Source organism: Hemicordylus capensis, chromosome 5 (assembly GCF_027244095.1).
Source record: "Hemicordylus capensis ecotype Gifberg chromosome 5, rHemCap1.1.pri, whole genome shotgun sequence".
Classification (NCBI taxonomy): Eukaryota; Metazoa; Chordata; class Lepidosauria; order Squamata; family Cordylidae; genus Hemicordylus; species Hemicordylus capensis.
In genome coordinates, this window is record NC_069661.1 from 34,528,632 (window position 1) to 34,539,757 (window position 11,126).

At 43.1% G+C, this 11,126-nt stretch overlaps 1 protein-coding gene and 1 long non-coding RNA gene across 20 annotated transcripts in view; one reads left to right on the top strand and one right to left on the bottom strand.

Annotated features, from left to right (window-relative positions):
• Positions 1-11,126, top strand: part of TET2 (tet methylcytosine dioxygenase 2) — a 109,221-nt gene that overhangs the window by 67,314 nt on the left and 30,781 nt on the right. The window contains exons 2-5 of the mRNA XM_053252908.1: positions 443-2,359; positions 2,441-3,941; positions 6,982-7,072; positions 9,125-9,218. Coding sequence (XP_053108883.1) covers positions 488-2,359; positions 2,441-3,941; positions 6,982-7,072; positions 9,125-9,218 — 3,558 coding nt within the window. The 5' untranslated portion in view covers positions 443-487. The remainder of the gene's footprint in view (positions 1-442; positions 2,360-2,440; positions 3,942-6,981; positions 7,073-9,124; positions 9,219-11,126) is intronic.
• Positions 1-11,126, bottom strand: part of LOC128326308 (uncharacterized) — a 55,845-nt gene that overhangs the window by 34,703 nt on the left and 10,016 nt on the right. For 13 of the 19 annotated variants that reach the window (XR_008307953.1, XR_008307954.1, XR_008307961.1 and 10 more), the window contains 3 exons: positions 10,128-10,234; positions 6,953-7,047; positions 3,288-3,520 (listed from right to left, as the gene is read on the bottom strand). This is a non-coding gene — a long non-coding RNA (uncharacterized LOC128326308). Of the gene's footprint in view, positions 1-3,287; positions 3,521-4,294; positions 4,433-5,171; positions 5,258-6,952; positions 7,048-10,127; positions 10,235-11,126 lie in introns of all 19 variants that reach the window. The other 6 variants (XR_008307957.1, XR_008307967.1, XR_008307959.1 and 3 more) reach the window with 6 other exon arrangements.

The window sequence follows — 11,126 nt, forward strand, 5'->3', positions numbered from 1 at the left end:
CAAGCCCCTGATCATTTTGGTTGCCCTCTTCTGCACCTTTTCCAGCCTTGGAGAAGTGGCTGCCAGTAGTGTAGACAATACTAAGCTAGATGGGCTAAAAGTGGTCTAACTTGGTATAAGGCAGCTTCCTATGTTCCTGGGCATTTGTAATGATATATGCACGGTGGGGGGAAATGTGAATCTGACTTCTTAGCTGTGTTGTAAAATGAGGTATTTACTTTAATGTGTGAAGCAACTTACTTACATAAATATGTGAAGTAAACTTACTTACTTTAATGTGTAAAGCAACGAGTAAGGAAGAGTCTGTTATAACCTGATGTACAGTTGTGTAAAGCTTTTGGGGAACACAAATAATATAGCTTAAATACAGTGTTGAGAGGGTCAGATATTTGGTGTGTATCAATAAACTTGTATTTTCCCCCTCCCCCACTTTCTCTTTCAGATACAATAAGAGGGCAGCCTTGTGGATGGCCCCAGAGTAGGCCAGATGGAACAGGATAGAACCAACCATGTTGAAGGCAGTAGTTTGAGCCCATTTCTAATACCACATCCTTCTCATGTTTGCCAGGCAGAGCCTTTGTCAGTGAAGCTGTGGAATGGAAGCCCATTAGCCGAGAAGGCCCATGTTGAAGTAAATGGTGACCACACATGGCTGCATTTCAAGGCCAGCTATGGGATGAAACATGCTACAAAAGGAAATTCAAATAATCGGATAAGCCCTGACCTTCTGCAGGAAAAAAGAGATTGTACCAGGTATATGCAAAATGGTGGGATAAAACGCACTTTTAGTGAGCCTTCTCTCTATGGGCTTCACCAGAACAAGAAGCTTAAGCAAAATGAAGAAACAAACAGAGAAAACGATACTTCAACAGAGAGAAGTGATCAGCCAGGTGCTTCTAATTCATGCAATGAGAAGGATTTCATGGGTTTTAGAGTGGAAAAAAGTGCAGCTTCAGTTCCTCTTCAGTCTTCAAGATACAACTGTGGTGCTTCAGAAACTACTCATGCTCCCCCAACACAGAGTGAACAGGAGAGCGAAAACATTAATTGCCACAATGGAGACATTGTCTTGCTATACAAGAACAAGGCAGTGCCTATGCCTAATGGTGCTATAGTTTCTGCCTCTTCTATGGAAAACATGCCTGGTGAACTCCTGGAGAAAACACTGTCTCAGTATAATCCAGATCATGTTTCCATTGCAATGCAGAAAACTACATCTCTCTCAAATGCCATAAACACTCAGGCTACTAATGAGTTGGCCTGTGGCACACCACATTCATCCCATACCTCAGGGCAGGTCAGCTCCCCACAGACCTCCAATTCTGAGCTGCCTCCGGTGCTAGCTGTTGTGGCTACTGAGATCCACAATACGGAAAGCTCCAGTCAACAATCCGTATCTCCAGCGTGCTACACATTTCAGAACTCACAACTACAGTTACAGCAGCAACACTCAGAAAATACAAATCATTCACCTACAGAGGTTCCAGGAAACATGGGGCAGGTTTCCAATCTAGATTTTTCACTACCCAGTGCTGATTTTCCCCTAAACCCCTGCAGCAGTCTGGAACCTCAACACAGTAGCTCAGAAAGATTGGCAGAGCCAGCAGAAGATAATGGTGCTTTGTTCCAGCAAGATTCCATGTTCAAGAAGGATTCTTTCAGTCCACCTCCTGTTTCAGCTTCTTCTCCAACTCCAGAAATAAACAGCATTCTGTCCATTGGGGTAGCAGAAGGGCATAATTCATATGAGACCCATAGTCAAGAAACTCCGTTTAGGGAGGAGAAGAATGGAGAGCAACAACAGGGAGAACAAGCAACACAAGTTTCTGGTCTCATCCAGCAAGCACTTAGTACTCAACAGGGTCTTCAAGAAGAGGTTCAAGTTTCCCAACAGACTGGCAGTGAAACAGATCTGGCGCTCACTGCAATGACATCAGGCATCAGGCAACAATATCCTGAGGAAATGAAGCCAAAGTTGGAGGCCAATTTTCAAAACACACAAATATTAGGGAACAGTAAAGAAATGCATCATTACCAACATCTCTTGAGCCAAATTAATCAGGAGACCCTTGCTGATAATGAAAAAGACCTGGTGAGAGATCATTTGCAGCAGTCTCACACTCAGTCACAGTCTCCTTGGACAGGAATGGTTTCCCCCAACTTTCACCCCAGTGAGTCTCCCCAAAAATCAAATGAGGTGCTTTTGAGAACAATGCTTCAGCTTCAGTCAAATTCAGCTGAGCAGACGCATCCAAAACAATATCCTGGAAGCCCTGATGCATCAAAAGGGGTTTCAGTACAGACCTGCTACCAGAATATTTCACAGTGTGAACAAGTACCAGCACTCTACAAACATGAGGCAACCCAATTGCCCCCTCATCTTACAGCAGACCAGAACGTTTCACAGTGTGAACAAGTACCAGCACTCTACAAGCATGAGGCAACCCAATTGCCATCTCATCTTACAGCTGACCAGCAAATGCAATTCCAAAAGCACTCGCCACAGCCCACAAAGATGGATACTCTGCTTAAATCCCATGAACAGCAGCAAAATACAAAGCACTTTCACTTTCAGTCACAGATAGAACATCACTCTGAACAGTCTTTGGAGTCGCAGCTAAAACCGCAGCACTTAAATCCGCCACCACTGGAGAATGAGCAATTCCTGCGTTCACATATTTTGCAACAGATGCTTCAGGCCCAGTCAACTCAATTACCACAGAGTTCGCAACTAGCATTGAATCCCCAGCAGCAAGTGTTGCAGATGAAGAACAGAGAACCGCCCCAGACTTTATCCCATTCCCACAGCAATCCAGAGCAGCAATTGGAAGGGAAGTCATTTCGTCCGGTTAAATTAGAAGAATGTTTTGACACTGCAAACAATTACTTTAAATCAACAGAGTTCCCAGTGCAAAACCCCCAGACCGGACCAGACCAGGTATCAGATATGAACAATAAAGATTCCCTTTACAATAATGCTTTTAAAGCAAATACAGTTATGAAGCATTCCTACCCAAATAACATGCACTTAGTTTCTGAGAAAAAAGAAAATGCAGTGAACCCAGAGTTTTTTGCAGAAAACACAGCCCATGACTTGCAAAACATGCAATATTATCCTAATAGTGTGACCCCCAAACAAGACATGTCACGGTGCTTTCAGGAACAAAAAACCCAGTCTCCACAAACTTCAGCTGTGCAGCTACCTTTCCAGCAAACACAGGGATATCCTAATTCGAACGCCACCTTATGTAGCCAACAAGCTACCCAGATTCAACAAAGGTACTTACCATATAGTCAGCAAGTAGCATCCCACACTGTAGATCAGAGAGGGTGTCATCTTCCTTCCCAGCCCCACAGGGATGTTCAAAAGCATGCTGCTCTCAGGTGGCACATCTTAAACAAGCAAGAACAGCACATCAACCAAAACAAATCCGAGACATGTCCCAGTATGGGACACAAGCCTATCAAAGCTGAGGCTGGCTCCAAGTCGAATGTCTGCCTGCGTCCATCAGCTGGGCAGCTGGAAAACAAAACATGGAAGAAAACAATTAAACAAGAGATTCAGCACTTTGGTTGTGAGAACATGCAACAAAAGAGCATCATTGAGACAATGGAGCAGCAGCTGAAACAGATTCAGGTCAAAACGCTCTTTGATCACAAGTCCCTTACTATCAAATCACCAAAACATGTGAAGGTTGAAACTGCAGGACCGATCACTATTCTGTCAAGAAATTCCACTGCTACAGATTTCAACAGCCACGCTGCCTTTTTGGATCAACAGGCCATTCATGCTAATGAAAAAACACCAACTAAAAGAACTGCTGGAACAGCACTCAATCATTTTTTAGAGTCACCTTCCAAATTATTAGATACTCCTGTGAAAAACTTACTGGATACACCTGTCAAAACCCAGTATGATTTCCCATCATGTAGCTGTGTTGGTGAGTGAGTTCTATATTCTTAAAATGAATTGTATTTATTTTACCTTGTTATAGCTTACTAGTGCTAACCAGCTCTCTTACTTCTGCCACTCTCCCTCGCATCCTATCACAAAGAAGACTCTTCTTGCTTTCCAAATAAAATTGAATATGGAAACTGCATTTCTCAAGAGGACCTATTCAGACAGTACTTTCTGAGGATGAAATCTCAGCCTAAAAGCCTGTGTTGCTCTCATATTCTCTCCTCCTCTTGGATGGAGAAAATTAATGTGTGAACAGTATTGTGTCACATTTATTTATTTCCCTTTTGTCTGGAAGTAGTTCACAGGAGGAATATTACATAGCCAAATACATACAGTATGGCTGGCAGTTTCCGAGCACAGTATAGGGATGAAATGGGACAAGACGGTAGCAAATGTATTCTTGAGACTCTTGTGGGTGAGATTTCTCCCTGGAAACTGCAGTCTAGCAAGGTCAGAAAGGCAAGGTGATTCCTTGGACAAAGGGGAAAGATAGAGAATGAGAAGTAAAACCATTTGTAAAACCATGTAAAAGTGAAATGGGGAGATTGAATCCAGTTGTGTTTGGCTGAAGTGGAGCACTGAAATGGGTAGTCACAGAACAGCTAAAGCCCCAACAGCATGATGACATCACACCGATATCTTCATAATGGTGTGGCACAACCACTTCTAAGCAGGAGTGTTTTGTGTTTCAGAGCACCACAGGGGGTGCATGGGCTGGGGATTCTGGAACCTCCATCTACTATCTGTCTTTCCAAGCCCCTCCCAGAAGTACTTTTGTCATAGCTGTGCTCATTTGTAGTATTAGGAAGCTGCCTTGTACTGAGTCAGATCATTGGTCCATCTAGTTCAGTGTTGTCTAAATTGACTGGCAGCAGCTCTCCACGGTTTCAGGCAGGAGTCTCTCCCGGCCCTACCTGGAGATGCCGGGGCTGAACCTGGGACCTTGTGCATGCAAGCAAATTCTCTTTCCCTGAGCTATGCCCCATCCCCTAAGGGGTCACGTGTAGTCACCCATCTAAATGCAAACCAGAGCAGACTCTGCTTAGCAGGGGGCCATTCATGCTTGCCTCGGCAAGACCAGCTCTCTCCCCCACACACCCCAGGAGAAGAGGTAGCCTGGCTGGGAGAGAGCATGCCAAGTGGTAGGATATTGGGGAACAAAGTGTTGGGCTAAGAGCAGCAGGCAGGGGGAAATGCAATACAGAACTACCTTGCTATACGTGGATCCAGCACCTGCAGTTTTACATATCCACGCTCTGGAAATGGAAACCTGACGTCGGCATATGTGGAGAAAACCTGGCATAAAAGCAGTTAAATTCATGTATCTGCGGTTTGGAGACAGCCAGAAATGACCTCGGAGATCATTTCCAGCTGCCATTTTCTCAAACGGAGCCATTTTGTGGCTCGTTTCTTTTTTTTTTTTTTAAATGCGTTTTTTTCCCACTAAGAAAGGCAGAATTTCAACTTCTACGGGGCATTGTTGGATTACTGGAGGCCCATGGAGCATGGCACGGCACTTTATTTTGACCATTTTGACCATTTTTTGCCATTTTAAATGCAATTATCTGGATCTCCAGGAACCTAACCTCTGCAATCCCATAGACTTAGTAACTCAGTATTTGCAGTTTCTGTATCCATGGTAATTGCAGAGAACAGAACCCCCACAAATACTGAGCTAGTGCTGTATCCCCCTTTGATGATTTAATCATACCCCACATGCCCCACTTAAGACATGATGAGGCAGTTCAGTGCTTGAAGACATGTACTATTTTTGGACTTGAGCAATTGCCATGGCCGTATGTCACAGTACATGCATGTGCATAGTGTGCAGAGATACATGCTAAAATTCAAACTGTCCTCAAACCTTCCAGATATTTGCACTGCTTTTATAGAGCTCACTTTACATTTTTCCCCTTTAAAAGCTAATCCAAGGGTAACTGCTTGCCATATGCTACTTAGCTCCAGGCTAGTGTCAATGGATAGGAAGGGTTGTAGCCAGAATCCAAGCAGTGGAAATCCAGATCTACAAACCCAAGGTATGGTCTGAAGGCACATAAGACAACCCCCGCCTTGCTGAAGCTAAGCAGGTCTAGATCTGGCCATTGCCTGGATGAAAGACTACCTAGGAAACCCATGTAATGCCACCTTGAGTTCTACAATATAACTGTAACAAATAAGTGTGTTTATTGTTAAATCAAATATAATAAAGATATGCGTTTTTCCCAAGATTTTTGCACCAAAAAACAGAAAGAGATTTGATGCATAGAAGTCAATAAGTCCTTTGTCCAATCATCCATTAGTTGAATGCAGTAACAAATTGCCTTAAGTCCTGATGATAACATAATAGAGACTATTCTGATTGGCTACTGTTCAACTGTGTTAACCACTCGTACATATTTCCTGTCTGTAGCATTACATTTTAGAATAAGAAACGTCCTGTGTTCCAAACACTGTCAAACAAACCTTATTTGGTATGGTACAGTGACCTATACTCTATGTATGTATACAGTATCTTGGTTTTTTGGAATTTCCATTCCAAAATGGATAATAACAGTACCCTTCCCCTCCTCCCCTTATCAATTTGTATACATGACCTGTCACAAGTTAAGTGTTTTACAAGTTGGTTTTGCAGCATATGGGGCCCTAACTCAGTAGCATAGCACATGCTTTGTATGCACAAAGTTCTGATTCAAACTCTGGCATCCCCAGGTAGGGCTGGGAAAGTTCTCTGCCTGAACCCTGGAGAGCTGCTGCCAGTCAATGTGGACAGTACTGGCTTAGATGGACCTATGGTCTGACTCAGTATAAGGCAGCTTTCTATGTATATTTTGGACCTCATACTGTTTTCATTCATCTTCATTGAGAAATATGGCCCAAACTGATCACAGCACAGGTATAAACTGAACATAAGGTATAAGGTATAAACGGAGGCATCTGTGGGATAAACTGAACTGTTGTCATGTAACTTTTAAAGACACTCATAATATTAACCTTTTTTGCTTCCTTCTTGTTTTAAACAGAGCAGATTATTGAAAAAGATGAAGGCCCTTTCTACACCCATCTAGGAGCCGGTCCAAATGTGGCAGCTATTAGAGAAATAATGGAAGAACGGTAATGAATGCCAAGGCATACAGCAGATTACAGTTTATCCATTTGTGCATGTCAGAATTTTTTCCAGTCTTTGCACATAAAGAACACCACAATTGTAGGACCAAGTAATTACTGGTAGGCTGCCTATTCTATCATTGCCAATACAGGGCATTGTGCAATGCACTGGAGAGTCACAATATTTGACAGGTCTGCTGGCTTGCTATCGTAAGCTGCCCACTCTGGGGCAAATGCCAGCAGATCCAAAGAGGAACAAACATTCCCCAGACTGCCAAGTAAGAGAGTTGGCACTGGTAGCAAACACAAGTAGTGACCTAGTGTTCCCAGCAGGGTCATGCGTGCCAAAGTGCATAGGGGAGAAAGAATGAGGCACGTGCATTTAAGGGTGAGGGAGGGAACTGTGGAGGTTGTAAAAATGGGTGTTCACTTTAGAAATCTAGTGAGATCTTTTGAATTGCTCATGGAATTGAATTGCTCATGGGTCCTTTGAATGGCTTGTGGGAACTGCTCATGGAAATAAGCCACCAGCTTTGGCTTTGCAATTCAGAAGGTCTGCAGTGTGCATTTTTCATAAAAACAACATTAATCTAATGTGCACAGGTGAAATTGTATTTGGTTCTGTGTTGGTAACATTCTCCACTGTGGCAGCCAAGCACACATTGTATACTGGTCTGATTTCATTATATATGACATGCATAATCTATTAGAATTACCCGAATTCCGGAACTCATGGTCATCTTTCTTTTGCAACACAAACTTTCCATATTGCATGAAAAATACTTCCTACAAGGCTGTTGCATACACTGCGCACACATAAGCAACAGACTGAATTCGCTCCCAGAATCTTAAACAATAAAATCTTGTGAAATTGACTCATCTCAAATGTAAAGCACTTTAAACACTTTTAATTACAATTATTTGGGAAAGTATTACATTTTTGTGCATGTTTATGTTATCCTTTATTTTGGCTATAATGTAGTGAATCACTTTTAAAAGGAATTAATTCAAGGCAAAGTCACTCTTGTGCTGTACTAAAATGATAGTATAAAGGTCCTCTTCTGTAGCCTGCAGCCCTTAATCTTCTGGGAGGGATCAGCTCAGCAGCTGACAGTTGGGCGCAGCAGAATGCCAATGTTAGGCACCCACCAGGCCTGCTACACAATGTGAAAGGCAGCCCCAGATGTTGTGGAGGTGGAAAGTTGGGCATTGACCTAAAACAGCACATGGGCACTTTCACAGCACCGCTTTGATTGGAAACAATGGAAGTAGTACTCTATAAGTGCCTGCATGCTATGTTAGGTCATTGCACAACTTCCTGCCTCCTCACCACCACCAGGGCTGCCTTTCACATTGCATAGCAACCCTGGTGGGTCCCTAACATCTGAAGTGCCGAATGTTGGCCATTGTTATGGGGGGGAAAGTGTACTCGGGAGTGCTTGAGGTAGAGATCCTGGAGATAACTGACCAACTCGGATTGTAGAGACTGTGAATGAAGCAATGAACTTGGGCATGTTGAATCAACCTGAGATGGCATTCCTGGCAAAAGCATGCATATTGGCTCTTATAAAAAATGTTGCAAGCTTCTAAAAAAATTAGCTGAGGATATACACAATGGGTATCAGTGAAGGATGTCATCAAAGGAGGGATAGGAATACAGGAAGCTGCCTTTTACTGAGTCAGACCATTGGTCCATCTAGCTCAGTATTATCTACAGAGACTGGCAGCAGCTTCTCCAAGGTTGCAAGCAGGAGACTCTCTCAGTCCTATCTTGGAGATGCCACAGCGGGAACTTGGAACCTTGCTTATGCAAGCATGCAAATGCTCTTCCCAGAGCGGCCCCATCCCCTAAGGGGAATATCTTATGGTGCTCACATGTAGTCTCCCATTCAAATGCAAACTGGACAGACCCTGCTTAGCAAAGATGACAATACATGCTTGCTACCACAAGACCAGCTCTTCATAATAATTGCACAAGATCTGTTTCCACCATATGTAATGCTTAACTTTATAATCAAGCTCTGATATTCACTTTATTCATATTTTACTTTTTCTAAGGTATGGACAGAAAGGCAAGGCCATAAGAATTGAGAGAATTGTCTACACAGGAAAAGAAGGCAAAAGTACTCAAGGCTGTCCTATTGCTAAATGGGTAAGAATAATTTCTTGCTGACCGTAAAAACAATCTTGTTTGTTTGGGTGCATAAAGCAAGTATGCATTTTCTATAATTCGGAAGGTAATTTGAAAAAATTACTAAGTGAAATTATTCAAGATTTTCCCCCATAAAGGTTGATCTAGGAACTTAGGAAACACGATAACCTTGAAATGAATGTATCAATTAAAATGCTGAAGTACAAATGTGTTTCAGAGTTCATGGGTTGCCTAGTCTTGCCATATTTTACAGAATATTTATGCTGTCATCCAGTAAGATGATAGCTTAACCCCATTGCTCTGTATCTCCCTGCTAGTATTTTAAGGCAAAAAGGCTGTACTTTACAAATGTGTTTAGACCCTCTTGTGAGGGACGTCAGGGTATGTCACAGAAATCAGCTCTGCCAAAAGATTGCAATCTGTGCTCTTATTTTGAAGATCAGGAGGCATGATCCCAGTGAGGTGGGAGATGAGCACGGGCTCACACTGGCGCACAAAAACCTGAAACAAAACAAAGGAGTGCTGGAACCAACTGATCCCATGCTGAAGAAACTTAATCAGAGGTCCACGTTAAGAGATGAGCTGGCCTCTGTTGACCGACAGCACTTAAAGTGCCTGACACAAAGATCTTGGAGATAGCTGGCAAACTTGGATTGCAGAGACTCCAAATGAAGCTTGGGCATTCGGAATCCATCTGAACTGGCAAAAACGATGCAGGACCTTCAGTTAAAACTGGAGGACCTGGAGAATCATAACCGCTGCTGGAACTAGATGGTCTGTGGCATTCCAAAGTTAGTGGAGGGGTAAGATGGGTTTTTGGTTTTTTTGTTTTGTTTTGTGGTTAAAGGAAATTTTGCCAGACTTTAAAATGGAGACATATGACTTTGAAAGGGCACACAGGGCACTTACCCTTTGTCTTCCACCTCCAGCCCACGAAGGCATATTGTAATGAGATTCATGTTTCCATCTGGGGGGGGGAATCCTCTTTAAAAGCTGCATAACCTACAACCTCCACTCTATAAGATAAAACAGTAATGATTCTGCAGCACATAAGCACATATATTCAGATGCAAAAAAGTCTAATGTGACATTGACAAGCGGAAATTTCCTACAGCTAGGGTTTTCTATTCGAACATATTCTTCTGCATGGAGGTTTCAAAAGATCTGCCCCTACAAAGAAAGAAGCCCAAGATCTCCTTCTCCAACTGAATTTAGAGCCATGGGCAACGGAGCTGGAAGAGGGGAAAGAGGATGATGACCTATCACATGCAAGGAAGGACCCAGTGCAGTGGTGCCACAAAAGCAAGGCAACAAACAAATGGAAAAATCGAATCCTCCATCTATCTTGCAAAGAGCAGACAATCAAGATTTTAACTTCTATTTCACCTCTCGTGCCTTGCCAAATACACTCCCTGGCCAGCATCTCGACTAACAAAGTGGCAGTGCTTCTAATAATTAAGTGCTGGCACATTGCACTTCATTGTTCTGCTGCCGCCACTGCCTTCCAGACTAAACTAGTTAATGCATGGGTAGAAGAGGTTATTTTCACCACTCCCTGTCCCTGGAAGCACTCCCTGCAACCTGGAAGTGGATCCCTGAGGGCTGCACAATCCTCAAGGATCTACTTAAGGGTCACAGGGAGCACTTTTGGAAGCAGGGAAAATCGGTGCAAATCACCCCACTACTCTACTATGACCAGTGGGGCACTGCTAGTCTACAGCACAGCTTCGAAGAATTCTCTAGAGGTAGCATTTGTGTGCCCAGAAACTTCATCATATAGACACTCCAACCACTGTGTTCCAAGGGATGTGAAATCGGGGCATATTTCCCCGTGTAATGAAAAGGCAAGAAAATAGCCTAGTTCTAGAATTCATGCTGAAATTTCAAATGAAGGGCCTCACTTGGACT